This window comes from Mytilus edulis, chromosome 2 (assembly GCF_963676685.1).
Source record: "Mytilus edulis chromosome 2, xbMytEdul2.2, whole genome shotgun sequence".
Lineage (NCBI taxonomy): Eukaryota > Metazoa > Mollusca > Bivalvia > Mytilida > Mytilidae > Mytilus > Mytilus edulis.
Window position 1 is genome coordinate 102,386,312 of NC_092345.1, and position 16,153 is coordinate 102,402,464.

At 32.1% G+C, this 16,153-nt stretch overlaps 2 protein-coding genes across 2 annotated transcripts in view; one reads left to right on the plus strand and one right to left on the minus strand.

The window, feature by feature from the left end:
• Window positions 1-13,027, minus strand: LOC139513739 (ATP-binding cassette sub-family F member 2-like). Its single transcript, XM_071302499.1, has 14 exons — window positions 12,696-13,027; window positions 11,694-11,870; window positions 11,167-11,373; window positions 10,615-10,803; window positions 8,120-8,387; window positions 7,093-7,195; window positions 6,114-6,209; window positions 5,677-5,796; window positions 5,047-5,136; window positions 3,962-4,072; window positions 3,381-3,443; window positions 3,019-3,147; window positions 2,522-2,725; window positions 1-1,696 (listed from the first exon to the last, which is right to left on the minus strand). The coding sequence occupies exons 2-14, from the start codon at window positions 11,851-11,853 to the stop codon at window positions 1,568-1,570; spliced, it is 1,869 nt and encodes a 622-aa protein (XP_071158600.1). The 5' UTR covers window positions 11,854-11,870; window positions 12,696-13,027; the 3' UTR covers window positions 1-1,567.
• Window positions 13,018-16,153, plus strand: part of LOC139513740 (4-trimethylaminobutyraldehyde dehydrogenase-like) — a 26,201-nt gene continuing 23,065 nt past the window's right edge. The window contains exon 1 of the mRNA XM_071302500.1: window positions 13,018-13,098. The gene's annotated coding sequence lies outside the window, so the exon portion shown is untranslated. The remainder of the gene's footprint in view (window positions 13,099-16,153) is intronic.

A 16,153-nucleotide genomic window follows, 5' to 3' on the forward strand; every position in this document is an offset into this window, starting at 1 on the left:
TTAAAAAAATTCAAAGTTTAATTTCAAAATAATATTACTTAAGTTCACAGTGATATTGTTTGCCTTAAGTTACTGGAGAATAAAGGCTTTTTCCCCTGAAGAAACCCAATTTGAAAAAAAATGGCTTAAAATTATTCCCAAAGACAAAACTTTTTTCCCAAAACAGTGCAGTCTCAGTAGTAATTGTCCATGAATACAAACTGAAAAACACTCATTTATACATTTTTCATGCCTAAAATGACTATATGTGCAGATTTGAGGGTTTATTTATGTATCATCACGGACAATAAGGGGTCATATTTTAAATGAGGGCTTACCTCTTAATAGGGGGTCTGAAAATTGAAGTTCCAGCCAAATTCATGGTTTATTTTATGAATTTCCCAATATGATAAAAATGACGCATATTTTCCCAATAAAAAAGGGTAGAGGTAGTTTTAAAAAAAGCCAACAATATCACTGGTTCATATGAACAGTACAACTGTATATTGTATAATTTAATTTGTTCTTTTACATAGATATACAACAAGACTTTCATCACGTTCTTCTCAAAAAAAGAAATCTAAAGATCTTAATATCAAATTATACATAAATTCGGTGTGAACATTTGAATCATTGTATCTTTTAGAAATACTGATTTTTTTTTTTTTTTAATAGCTTTATATTTTTAACTCTTGAAACCATTAATTATCATTTATGACATACTGCAGTGGAGATGGCATATAAAATAGTAATATTGTTAACAAGTATTGTAATATTTTATGAAATCTTATTGCTGAAATCAAGAGTAAAATACGTAACAGAAATCAGGAAAATAAAAACATTACTGAAACCAATAAAATCTGTCACCTATCAAACATCACAATAAATAAAATACAAGTAAAGGAAAAATGTCCTTTGTTCATAATTTAATACAATTCTATAAAAGAAGTGACAGTATTTTACTGAAATATTTTATAAGACTGGTATGACACCAAGCATGTAGTTTGTACACACCAATGTGAGAAGAAAAATACAACAAAATATCACACAGATTTCAGAGCCTATTTACACTTTATTGAGCCTTCAATGGCATTCATTTTTGATAAATTGCAAATTACGTTTTTTTTCATATCTGTCAAGCTAGAAAGAAAATTGTCAAATTTTACAGAAGTTTACTAAAACATGTAAATGCATTGACAATACTAATAACATGTATCTTCTTTCATGCTAAAACACATAAAAATAAATTTTCAGCTATAAAGAAAATTTGGTACAATTATACCTCACATATTGATGCCTTGTATGATGTTGCTGTAGGTCTTCAGATAGGTTTTATGGCAGTTGACACCAACTATATATAATATTCCCTATTATGTATATTAATATTCAGTAGCATTGATTACAGTGTCACTAAACAAATATCACCACGAGATTCGTCTATTTTATAAGGGACAGTTTGTCAAATAAAATCACATATTAGGGTGATGTACAAGCCCTGCTGATGAAAACATATTACCATCAGATTTTAAATTGCAGTAAAAATTGTTTATAAATAAATATCACAAAATGTTTTCCCTAAATTTCATACTCATATATTTTTTAACATTTTTGCATTATCTTTCTTGACCTTTTTAGTCAATGCTTCTTTGTAACTAAAGATATCTCCTTCCCACTTAGTAACAGTTTGTTTCTCACAAATCCAGATTTCTTCCACCACCTGAAATGAACATTACAATATAAATAAGTTATTCTGTATCTGTCAACAAGCAATAACTATAATATAATCTTTGGGTCAATTCAACTTTTTTTTTATAATACAATAATTGTTGATTTAAACCATAGATATAAATTTCATAAAGAATTGCAAGTGTGGGAGAGCTTTTATGACTGGATAGATAGATAATTCCAAGGGGGTACTCCTTTAAAAAAAGTTGATTGGCACAGATTTTCATACTCATCTGACCCCTTGCTGATGTACATTTCGTTACAAAAGACAGACAAGAGGTGTATGCGTGTAAGCATTCCAGTGAGATAACAGAAATATCTCAACCCCTCACTCGAGATTTAATCTTATCAGTAGATGTAAATTACTTGAGATGCATGTTTGTAGTCCTGATTAACTTATATAACTATCTGAGATAAGAATGTAACTATAATGAACTCTTTATTTCATAAGATAATTTTCTGTAAGTGAAAGCCTATAGTCATAAACTTCCAATATTAGTCTTGAGTTTGCAACTTTCTTTTTGAAGTACTGAGAAATTGATCTTTTTGGACAACTTTTTATTACTTGGGACAAGTATTACAAGTTTGAAATTGTGACTTATTTCTTACATCCCAAGATACCCGAGCTATAGTCCTTGCCGACTTTGTAAGGTCCCACAGATAAGTTTGAAGTTGTGATCAACTTTTTAAATTACAGGATATATAAATCTGAAGTCTAGACTGACTTTTTAAGTTAACCGATATAAGTCTGAAGTCATGTGACTTTTTAAGTTACCCGATATAAGTCAAGTCGTTCGTGACTGACAATTTAAATTACCTGAGATATAAGTCTGAAGTCGTGGCTAACAAGAATTAATCCTCCTTCAAAATCATTGATAGCATCAGCTAATGCATCTATTGTCTCAAGATCTAAATGATTTGTAGGTTCGTCAAGTAACAGTATATGTGGATTTTGCCATGCCAACCAAGCAAATATGACACGACACCGCTGTCCATCAGATAAATTTTTAATTGGACAAATCTGAAGAAAAAATACAAGGTGTTTAAATATTATGCAACAGAGACCTTTATTGAAACAAACATTATACATTTGGCTTTAAAATCAAGTAGCAGAATGAAAACTTTTGAAATGCATAAGATCCAAAAAAAAAACTTACTCAGTGAGCGTTATCATTTTTTCATAAAGGCACAACAAATTACAGCAGTTTTTTTTGTTAATCAACTGGTGTTTCGAAAAGGATTGGCAAATTTCAGCAGTATTTTTTACTAACATAGTAAAGTGGTGAAGTTTTATTCATATACAATATTGTATACCTGTTGTGGTCCTGTTAATCCAAATCGTCCAATAATACGTCTCATCTCTTCTTTTTCTTTGACATCTGGGAAGCATCTTGTCATCCATTCTAAAGCAGACTGTTCTAGATCTAAGGCCTCAGCCAAGTGCTAGAATATAAAACAGTTAATTCATATGAAATACTGAGATTAACTTTAAAACAGATTAGCAATGATAATTACTTTTGAACAGATTAGGAAAGTTAATATGTTATGTTGTTTTCACTTATGCTTAATTTCCATTCTTTAAAATTATATGAAATCATTGTTTTAACACTTTAACAATAAACATAACTACAATAGTACTTGTTAATTTATCTATAGTCTGCAAGAACATATTTTACCTGATGATATCTGCCTATCTTTAAATGTGAATTTCTTCTGATAATTCCTTCTGTGGGTACCAACTAAAATAAATAAATAATCCAATTTTAAATTTAATTTCAGCAATACCTACATGCATTAATTTAACAGGTTTTCTAAAATTAATGAATATATTCTTTGTCAATCTCACACTGACATTTCTCTTTTGAATTCTCAAATTTATTTCAAATATTTGACTGCTAAAAATGTATCAATTTGGACAAAGTGTTGAAATGTGTGTGTTTTTTTCTGATGATTAGCTTGCTGCATACAGATACAAGGAATGAAATAGACAACATATACTTTTCAAGCAAGCCAGGCCTCACAGTATTGAATTATTCAGATTTTCCGTAATCATGATGTTACTAGATATCTGTTTATGATGATCTTGACGTTTCTAAATATTTTTCTGGGGGTGATCTTGATGTTTCTTAATATTTTTCAGGGGTGATCTTGATGTATAAAAATATCTTTTTTGTTTATCTTGATGGCATTATATTGATATTATCTTCTTTTAACCATAACAAGGGGTGTACCGAATTTATATGAGAAGAGTCCTTACCTCTCCAACAACAAGTTTCAGGAGTGTAGACTTGCCAGCACCATTGGGTCCTACTAAAGCCACTCTGGTATCTAAATCAAAGCCAAAGTCAAGGTCCTTATATATATGAGGCTGCAAAAAACATCAGGTATAAAATGTGTGGAATAAACTAAGTAAGTCGTATATGTACTTTGTGTATAATATATACAATGGCGAAGCTCATACAAAGTGAAAGTAACGTCACAAACATGAGAACGTAAATACCGGAAATGTATCGTTATTACTTTGTTCTTTTCTCAAGATAAATATTGCAAATCAGCTAACCCATTAATTCAATCAATTCTACAACAGTTTTCTTCAAATATCAAATTGAAATAATAATCAATGACATATAATCAAAGCTTTTTTGTGTGCTGAAAACAAAATATATCTATCTGTGACAAGTGAGATACATGAGCTATGATTCATGTAAATAATCCACAAAATAGGATATTTGTGTAAGGCCTTGGATAAATACAATCAAGCTTAAATAATAAAGTGATTTTGTTTTGGAAAGGCTCCTGTACTCCATAAATGCAGTCCTACTTATAAATATAGTCTAGAAGTTTAGAAACATGGAAATTCAAATCAATGCAAGTCGAGAACATAGGTTGGAGTGAGAGACTTTTTAAAAGTGTGCCAAATGCATTCTTACAACAACTGACAAGTTGCATACATTTATGGAACTTAATATCTGAGGTCTACCTTGGCTAAGATATTTACATCTTTGTGTAATGGCTAGCAAGTGTGTCAAGTTTTAATTTATTCTGTGCAATCTTTGAGAAAAAATGGATATTGTAGCATGTATGGGCTTTGCTCATTGTTGAAGGCAGTATGGTGACCTATAGTTGTTAATTTGTGTGTCATTTGGTCTCTTGTGGAGAGTTGTCTCATTGCCAATCATACCACATCTTTCTTTTATATGCAGGAACCTAATAATTGATTGGACATTCAAAGACTGCAACAGGATTTTTCTGCAAACAAAATAGCAGGATCAAGTAGGAATTGTGAACCATGCAAAACATCATCTCTTTTAATATTTAAGGTGTCTTAAAAGATAAATTTACCTTATCATCTTCATACTTGAAGCTGACATGTTGTATCATTATCACTGGAGGAGGTATTTTACCACATGGAGGGAATGAAAAACATAACACCTGTAAAGAGAATACTTTGATAACATCATACTATTAACAAACTCATCAATAACAAATGTATCACGTGTCAGGTATTTGCAATCATGTGTCAGGTTCGAATCTGATTAAATAGCCTTTGCTCACAATGAACCAGAAGCCTTAATTTTAAATATGATGGAATGGTGTTAATTGCCATGTGGCAAATTTCAAATGCAAATCAGGCAGAGAACATGTTAATGAGATGTGAAAATGAAACTGCTTTTTAACAGACCCACATACTAACCCAGTTGTTAACATGTTAGTTCCTAAGGTAAGTCTGCTGGACTCAGCTGGAGACATGGTACCCTAAATTGAAACATTATTCAGACTCCAAGTTCAAAAGACTATTTTTATTTGAAGGAAACAGCAAATAATTTTCAAGTATTTGGTGTGACCAGGCCAAAGATAGAACCTACTGTGCCCCAAACTCAAATGAGCAGGCTACCACTAGACAGCTGAGGCCACTTAAGCTGAAGAATGATAAAGATACAGTAGTTACAATAGCTACAAATGTTGTCTTACTTTATCTTGAGTAACTCTCTCTGTCAGTCCACTATCAACCATTTTCTTCAGGGTTTTCTCTTTACTCTGGGCTTGTCTGGCTAACTTTGCACTACCATGTCCAAATCTTGCTATATAGTTCTAAAATAGAAATAGTTCATTCTAATTCCCGTCTAGACATTTGACTGGTAAGTTCATATAGCCATAAATGATCTACAATAATCTTAACCATATAAAGTTAATTGCATATACTTAAATACTTCATCATCATAGTACGACGAACAGTAGCTTTTAAACTAAACGAGACTAAGATAGTTATAGTTCAATTATTGTCAACCAATGCCAAGTGGGATGAAATTCTGAACTTAAGTATGCATGGGCTGACATGAGAATTTCACCTAGGAGTTTATATCATTGCCCATTTATTATCTACATGATAAAACAGCTTCATTCTTTACCTTCATATGTGATATTTGATCCTGTTCCCATTTATATTTTTTCATTTGATTTTCTTCCAATTCCATTCTTGTTTGCATAAAGGTGTCATAGTTACCCTGAAAACAAACAAACATTTCAAGGTTAAAATTCATAATTGCATCAGAAATTACATTTTTTTTTTAAATATTTGTATCGTCCGCTACTTCTCATTCTACAAGTGTGTAATATTTGTACAAAGGTACACCAACATTTTCAATTTCAAGATTCTGCATGTGTACAATTTTTGTAAAAATGTATGCTAAATTATCCAAGTTTGTAATTCTGCATGTGTATAATATACATCACTGTTTGTTAATTTGACTTTTTTGATCGAGTTATGCCTTCCAATTGATATTTTAGTGTATTAGTCTATGTTGTGATGTTATACATGTACTATTGTTTCAGAAAAGGGAGAAGGTTGGTACCATTAAAACGTTTCATCCCGCTGCAAATGTTTGCACCTGTCCTAAGTCAGGAATCTGATGTACAGTAGTTGTTGTCTGTTTATGTAGTTCATAAGTGTTTCTGGTTTTTATATAGATTAGATCGTTGACTTTCCTGTTAGAATGGTTTTACACTACCGGTACTAATTTTTGGGGCCCTTAATAGCTTGCTGTTCGGTGTGACCCAAGGCTCTGTGTTGAAGGCCTTACCTTGACCTATAATGGTTTACTTTTATAAATTGTTACTTAGATGGAGAGTTGTCTCATTGTCACCCATACCATATCTTCCTATATCTATATATGTGCACCAAAATGTCCGAGTTTGTGATTCTGCATGTGTATAGTATACATATGTGCACCAAAATATCTGAGTTTGTGATTCTACACGAAAGCATGTGTATAGTATACACCAACATATCTAGAGTTTGTGATTCTGCATGAGAGTGTTGTTTGAACAAAGGTACACCAAATTATGAGTTTGTTATTCTGCATGTGTATAATATTTATACAAACTTACACCAAAATATCTTAGTTTGTTATTCTGCATGTGTATAACGTTTGTACAAACTCCATTCAGGAAATCTTGAGAATGCGACACCATTACTAGTATTCTTTTGTAACTAAAATAAATGCAGATCATATATGTATATGCGTGTTTCAATATGTTGACTGTATAAGATATTCAATATTAGCATAAAATGGTATTACATGGTTCACAAATGTTCTACACATCAAAAGAACATTCATTGTAAGTTAAAACAAACTGTATCCATGTTTGAATTAATTGCTAGTGTCGCAATGTCTTATGCTTGGACTTCCAGTATGTTTGTAATTTTAATGACTGGCTTGAATGTTACAAATGTAAAACAGGTAGTCAATAGGATTAGGAAAATGTCTAAATGGTTCAGTATTATTCTGGATCCATACTTTGAAGTGTTGCTAAACTTTAAAATAACACATCCTTCATAGAGATTTAAAACAACCCTCAGACTAAGAACGGTATGGAAAAAATATTGGGCAGAAATCAGAAACATAATACGCTTCATGAGTTTTGAACATCATGCTGAATTCAACCTGCGAACAGAGAACTCAAGCACTCTAACTCGGCCTTTTATGTCATCATTTTTCTAAGCTTGTATTTCCTACATTTCTTTATTATCCCATTGAACTTAATACTCATGTACATCAACAGACAACCTCACATGATGTCTTTATTGATAAATATTATGGATTCAGGAACAGCACTGCAGTATTGGATATGATCATAGCTAGTTAAATTGCCACTTTTAAGAATACAGGACATGATTCATGAGGTAGAAAGTTGATTGTATTGTTTCATAACATTGTTGTTTAAAGACTCTTGTACTTTAATTTTTGTCATGTAATTATTAAATATAAACTTCACTCTCAAAGTTCTAAAACAACAAAAAAAAAGAAAATATAAAATCTAGCAATACTTCTTTAAATAGCATAATTAGTCAGTTTATGTTACCACATTATTAACCAGTTTATAATGGACTTTAGTACTGAACAATATATCTTACTTGCTGAGTTCATTTTCCAACCATACACAAGCATTAAGATCTAAATGATTTGTAGGTTCATCCAACAGTAACAGTGATGGTCTGATAAACAATGCCCTTGCTAAACTGATCCTCATTCTCCATCCTCCAGAGAAGTCCTTCACTTTCTTCTGCTGCATTTCTTTAGTGAAACCAAGACCATGAAGAATGAAAGCTGCAGCCACAGCAGCTTTGTCAGCATCCATATCATCTAATCTCTCATAGATATCCAGTAATCGGTCATGGGATTCTAAAATAAATAAACATCATTTGATTCATTGATGTCCAGTAATCGGTCATGGGATTCTAAAATAAATGTACATCATTCAATTCATAGATATCCAGTTGTCGGTCATGGGATTCTAAAATAAATATACATCATTCAATTCATAGATATCCAGTTATCGGTCATGGGATTCTAAAATAAATAAACATCATTTGATTCATTGATGTCCAGTTATCGGTCATGGGATTCTAAAATAAATAAACATCATTTGATTCATTGATGTCCAGTTATCGGTCATGGGATTCTAAAATAAATAAACATTTGATTCATTGATATCCAGTTATCGGTTATGGGATTCTAACATAAATATACATCATTCAATTCATAGATATCCAGTTATCGGTCATGGGATTCTAAAATAAATAAACATCATTTGATTCATTGATGTCCAGTTATCGGTCATGGGATTCTAAAATAAATAAACATCATTTGATTCCTTGATATCCAGTAATCAGTCATGGGATTCTAAAATAAATAAACATCATTCAATTCATTGATGTCCAGTAATCAAATACTCCAAAAGTCCAAATAATGAGTTCCTTTTCAAAATGAGATGTTATCAAGCAATTGAATACCATTCTGATTGGTTGCTTTGTGTAAAAAAGTTTCATTCATTAGCATAAGGAATTTTACATGGTGAAAATGACTGACCAAATCTTTCTTTGTTCTTGCTTGACTGGCTATTCATAAGACAAAATTACACAGAGCTACGTAGATTTTTTACTACTGAACATGTAGCTAACCTAGCTGCTATCTAGATCTATTTATCAGCTAAGCTACCTACACGTTCAGTAGTAAAAAATCTATGTAGCCCTATGTAGCTGCTACGATATTGAATGCAACCCTGGTAAATTGAAACAGTAGTGTAACTATTCACATCACAAAATTAGCAGTCTGTTAGCATGAAACACTTACTGTCATGCTATTCACAATCATAACACAAAATTAGCAGTCTGTTTGTACAAAACATTAGTATTAGGCAGAGGGCTCGGTACATTTTCAACCACTGCTGACTAGTGTAGGAAATTTCAGAGAAAAAACAAGAATGTGTCCTCAGTACACAAATGCCCCACTCGCACTATCATTTTCCATGTTCAGTGGACCGTGAAATTGGGGTAATAACTCTAATTTGGCATTAAAATAAGAAAGATCATATCATAGGTAACACGTGTACTAAGTTTGAAGTCGATTGGACTTCAACTTCATCAAAAACTACCTTGACCAAAAACTTTAACCTGGAGCGGGACAGACGGACGAACAGACCAGAAAACATAATGCCCCTCTACTATCGAAGGTGGGGCATAAAAATCCAATGTATTACAGTAAGTTCTGATAGAACTGTAGTTAAATAAGATGATGTGAAAATTGCAGCTCCTCTACACCATTGACAGAGCAATCACTCAGCAATGTGATATTTACCTTGATCGTCTTTAGTTGCTAGAACTTCTACACCCTTGACAGAGCAATCATTCAGCAATGTGATATTTACCTTGATCGTCTTTAGTGGCTAGAACTTCTACACCATATTGACAGAGCAATCACTCAGCAATGTGATATTTACCTTGATCGTCTTTAGTTGCTAGAACTTCTACACCATTGACAGAGCAATCATTCAGCAATGTGATATTTACCTTGATCGTCTTTAGTTGCTAGAACTTCTACACCAATTACAGAGCAATCACTCAGCAATGTGATATTTACCTTGATCGTCTTTAGTGGCTAGAACTTCTACACCATTAACAGAGCAATCACTCATCAATGTGATATTTACCTTGATCATCTTTAGTTGCTAGAATTTCTACACCATTAGCAGAGCAATCACTCAGCAATGTGATATTTACCTTGATCGTCTTTAGTTGCTAGAACTTCTACACCATTGACAGAGCAATCACTCAGCAATGTGATATTTACCTTGATCGTCTTTAGTGGCTAGAACTTCTACACCATTGACAGAGCAATCACTGAGCAATGTGATATTTACCTTGATCATCTTTAGTGGCTAGAACTTCTACAACATTAACAGAGCAATCACTCAGCAATGTGATATTTACCTTGATTGTCTTTAGTGGCTAGAACTTCTACACCATTAACAGAGCAATCACTCATCAATGTGATATTTACCTTGATCATCTTTAGTTGCTAGAACTTCTACACCATTAACAGAGCAATCACTCAGCAATGTGATATTTACCTTGATCGTCTTTAGTTGCTAGAACTTCGCTCTCATGTTCTAAACGTATTCTCTCTTTATCTACATCACAGACAGCTTGTAATGCTGTTTTTTCACTAGGTGCCATCTCTCTACGCAGGTGAAAGATATCAACATGCTCTGGTATAGGTATTTCACGATTTTCTATGGCTGACAGCAAGGATGATTTACCTATAATGATTAAATATATTTATTACCAAGCACAATTTAAGTTATTTTAAACTTTTATTTGTTAAGTTTTACAGATTTAAAGCAACATAATAAAATATTAAGTCTTTAACCTGAATACCTTCCATCATAGTCTGACGATAAAAAAATATTTTACTTTTCTTAATACAGGTTAAACAGTTTCCAATATTTGAATGTATTTGTGCCATGGATGAAAATGGAAGTATTGTCCTTATTAGAGATAAGCTTTTGTTCATACATTTTTTCTGCCAAATTATCTAACATTATTTTATTTTGATGTTAACAAAAGATAAAGACCTACCAGACCATACGGTCAATATTATATCTTGAAATATCATTACATACCACAACCATTAAGACCTATAAGACCATATCTTCTTCCAACGTTTAACTCAAGTTTGGTATCATCCAGCAATATGACACCATGGAAAGTAATGGATAAGTTATGTATGTGGACATCACGACTGTCAGGATGGGAAGCCAACACTCCTGTACAAGCTCTGTGTTTCGCCAATAATGTCATGGCTTCCAGTTCCTCTTCCATTTCATTTACTATTAAATTTAAAAATAAATAAAATTAACATACAACAAAGCAATAAATGATTAATAAAAATTAACTATCTAATAATAGTTATATGTATCTAGATGCAGTCATTTGATCAAATATTCATCTTGAACCTGATGAAAACTATTATGGTATTTATTGTTTAATGCACAACTACAGACAAAGCAAGCAATGATTCAACTTTTTGCCTACTTTACTTCCCAAAAAAGGATTTTTTTTTAAATCTAATGCCATGCAATGTGATTCTTCAATGTCCATCAAATTATTATAAAAATATCAATAAAGGATTTAATCAAACAAGTCATACCTGCATTTCCATTAGCTGTTACACCGTTTGTGTGTCCGTTTTGTTCTGCATCTCCATTTAATTCAGCTACACCATTTTCTTTTGCAGGGGTCTTTTTGTTTTTGCCTTTTGCAGCCTCTTTTTTCTTTTGATCTCTCTTTTTTTTAGCATCAGAAGGCATCTTTATGATTTATTTAACTGAAAATATATAAATGACGGATTAGAAATATACATATCTGTAACTAAATCAACCAGCACTGTTCTGAAGAAGTCCAGCAACATCAATATTGGAAAATGTTCAAGTGTAATAATTCAACTGTCATATGGGCAACCAATCATAACCTTCCTAAATGAAAATAACACTTTAAATGTGTGGTGTATTGTAATAAACGAATAAAACTTGATACTTTGCATTGTGTTACTTTTATGCTCAAAATCTATAATGAAGGCGCCCATACAAAGTCACGTCATAAACAAAAGACGTAACTACAGGAAACATGACGTTAACGTTCGCATTATATTCTATACATGTGGTATATCTGTTAAAACCCCCAGTTCACATTTTTTTCCTTTTCAATTTCATCCTTAAAGTAGTAAATCAGATCTTCATCACTGAAGCAAAATATACTATCTACTGCCAGACATGTATAATGTCTATAGTTTTACAAGTTTATTAATCACGAATTAATGATACAGATTTCCCATCTAAGAAGTCAGGTCCCCCCCTTTTTTTCAGAGAAAAAGTCTGAACGATATCATCGCTGTGAATTTGAAAGAAAAGTCCCATCTGTCATATCATTAATTTAATCATGAGACAGAATTGATTATATGATTCAGATATATGGATGTAAGTTCAAATATGTTCCTCGTGCTGACGACAGTGAAGTGCGAAGTTAAAAGATTTAAATTGAATAACTTCTAAGAAATACGTTACATTCTCACTATCTTAATCGTTAACTATATGAATTTGTATTTCATAAATTATAACACGTTGTATATGTTTCATTCATATGTTTTTCTTACCGGTTCGTTGACAGGAGTGCTGGGGAAATTACCAATTCATGGATTCATGCGTCAATGGAGTGACGGAAGCGCGAAAACACATGTTCCGGAAGTGTCGCAACGGTAATTGCAAATTTATGAATAAATGAAAGAACAAATTTTGTTTGTTCTCGCTTTCAAATGAAACTTATTGTTCGATTAAGAAGCGGAAAATATCAATAAGCTTGAAGTTTTATATATAATTGAATTACTTTAATGTTATTTCGACTCTTATAATTTCATTAAGATTAAAAATTCCAACTTTTTTTATTTCTTTTTTTTTCCATTTTGATATTTTCCCTAACATCGTCTGCAAACTAAGTAGCCTCCCTTGACTGGTTTCCGGGGACTATTGGTCCAAATTCTAAATCGCTTCATTTTATAGGTAAAAAGGGGGAATTGGTGCAGATATTTTCTTCAATATCCAACAGAATATAAAACTAAAGACAAATACATTTAAAACAGTTTCATTTGATTATTTATTTACAGCTGTCATTATAATTAATAAGATGAATTGGTAATGAAAAGCAAACACAGGCACTTGTTTCAGAAAAAAAATACCTACAAAAGCTACATGTATATATATCTGATAGTAAAGTATGTCCTATAACGTCAGGAGTCAGAATTTTACCGTGATTCGTCAAAATATCCTTATCTTAATTCGTCAGAGGCTTCAAATAATTATCGTTACCGTCATTGATGAAAACAAAATTAACGTGATTCAGCTAAATCAGTTGATGTTTTTATCATCTAAAAGAACGTACGTGTACATTTTATCATCTTACACCAAAAATTACCGTTAACGTCATTTGGAAAGAATTTTAACCATTATTCGTCATGAAGTTAACCCCATTATGACCCTCACATCTATAGTATTAAATTGGTGTAAATGTTAATGATGACAAATTATAGAGGTCAAGTTCAATAATGACGATTTTGACTTTTACCGTTCAGGCGTTATGGTTCTTGAAAGATTGTAAAATGGCGTTTCCATTCACGTTGTTGCATTTACTCATGAACCTTTCAATCTAAGCTTTTCAAATTTTAATATGTTGATACTGATGACAAAATGGAGGTCAAATTTGATATTGACGATTTTCACTTTCACCATTCATCAGTAATGGTTCTTGTGATGTTGCCAGGACACAAATAAATATTAATAAATCCAGTTTGCTGTCGTTGTGACAGCCTCTTGTTACCTCATTAATTTGATACTCAAGTTCACTGTTGTTAATCTTTGCTCTTGATGTAAAAAAAAAATTGGCAAACTCAATTGTATTTTGTGTTTCAAAACATGAGTAATAAAATTAACGGTACCAATTTTCTTGCACCAGATGTGCATTTCGACAATACATGTCTCTTCAGTGATGCTCGTGGCCAAAATATTTGAAATCCAAAGCTTATATAAAAGATGAAGAGCTATAATCCAAAAGGTCCAAAAAGTATAGCCAAATCCATGAAAGGAATCAGAGCTTTGCATGAGGGAGATACATTCCTTTATTTATAAAAATTTCTAATATTTTGTAACAGCAAATTTTAATAACACAAAAAATCCGTATGTTCATGCCAGTACCGAAGTACTGAGTAAATGAGCTATAAACACTAAATACAGATCTGAGAGTACTCAAAGTATATTATTTTATAGACTCTCACTCTTCATTCAGTTTAATAACTGTTTGAAGGCACTGCTACATTGAACATTGGTGATTCTGTGTAATTTTATTTAAATGCTGTTCAGAAACCTATCTAATGTTGGAGACTGTATGTGTTTTCTAGACGTTTATTTCTAGTTTTCATCAATTGGTTGCTGCTTCATTGATGAAAACCCAATACCAATTATCACTCTAATATTTTTTATGCCCCATTTTGGGATCAAGTTGTAGTGCAATCAACTTGAAACTTAGTACACATGTTCTTTGTGATATGATCTTTCTAATTTCCATGCCAAATTATAGTTTTGACCATAATTTCACAGTCCACTAAACATACAAAATGATAGTGCAAGTGGGGCAAATATTTACTATGGACACATTCATCTAAATACTTTTAAATGGTTAAGTTTTATGATTATATTTGCTTATGAAGAATAGCTTGTCACAAACATTTTAAATTTGAATTGTTGTGTCATGAGTATCTAAATATCTCATTTTCAAAAAAATTCATGCAATTGGGGGACGTTTCAAATGATATATCACAATAAGTATTTTTTTAGCTCACCTGTCCCGAAGGGACAAGTGAGCTTATGCCATCACTTGGCGTCCGTCGTCGTCCGTCGTCTGTTGTTCGTCGTCTGTCGTCGTAAACTATTTCAAGAATCTTCTCCTCTGAAACTACTGGGCCAAATACTTTCAAACTTTAACTGAATGTTCCTTAGGGTATCTTATTTATAAATTGTATCCGAAGTTTTGATCTATCAACAAACATGGTCGCCATTGCTAAAAATAGAACATAGGGGTCAAATGCAGTTTTTGGCTTATAACTCAAAAACCAAAGCATTTAGAGCAAATCTGACATGGGGTAATATTGTTTATCAGGTCAAGATCTATCTGCCCTGAAATTTTCAGATGAATCAGACAACCCGTTGTTGGGTTGCTGCCCCTGAATTGGTAATTTTAAGGAAATTTTGCTGTTTTTGGTTATTATCTTGAATATTATTATAGATAGAGATAAACTGTAAACAGGAATAATGTTCAGCAAAGTAAGATTTACAAATAAGTCAACTTGACGGAAATGGTCAGTTGACCCCTTTAGGAGTTATTGCCCTTTATAGTCAATTTTTAACCATTTTTCGTAAATCTTAGTAATCCTTTACAAAAATCTTCTCCTCTGAAACTACTGTGCCAAATACTTCCAAACTTTAACTGAATGTTCCTTAGGGTATCTAGTTTGTAAATTGTATCAGAAGTTGTGATCTATCAACAAACATAGTCGCCATTGCTAAAAATAGAACATAGGGGTCAAATGCAGTTTTTGGCTTATAACTCAAAAACCAAAGCATTTAGAGCAAATCTGACGTGGGGTAATATTGTTTATCAGGTCAAGATCTATCTGCCCTGAAATTTTCAGATGAATCAGACAACCCGTTGTTGGGTTGCTGCCCCTGAATTTGTAATTTTAAGGAAATTTTGCTGTTTTTGGTTATCATCTTGAATATTATTATAGATAGAGATAAACTGTAAACAGGAATAATGTTCAGCAAAGTAAGATTTACAAATAAGTCAACATGACGGAAATGGTCAGTTGACCCCTTTAGGAGTTATTGCCCTTTATAGTCAATTTTTAACCATTTTTCGTAAATCTTAGTAATCTTTTACAAAAATCTTCTCCTCTGAAACTACTGTGCCAAATACTTCCAAACTTTAACTGAATGTTCCTTAGGGTATCTAGTTTGTAAATTGTATCCAAAGTTATGATCTATGAACAAACATGGTCGCCATTGC

Coding starts and splice junctions, on each gene's coding strand:
- LOC139513739 (XM_071302499.1), bottom strand. CDS start 11,853: ATGCCTTCTGATGCTAAAAAAAAGAGAGATCAAAAGAAAAAAGAGGCT. Junction 11,374..11,693: donor AACAGCTAATGGAAATGCAG/GTATGACTTGTT, acceptor TAAATTTAATAG/TAAATGAAATGGAAGAGGAA. Junction 6,210..7,092: donor ACAAACTAAGATATTTTGGT/GTAAGTTTGTAT, acceptor GTTTGTTTTCAG/GGTAACTATGACACCTTTAT.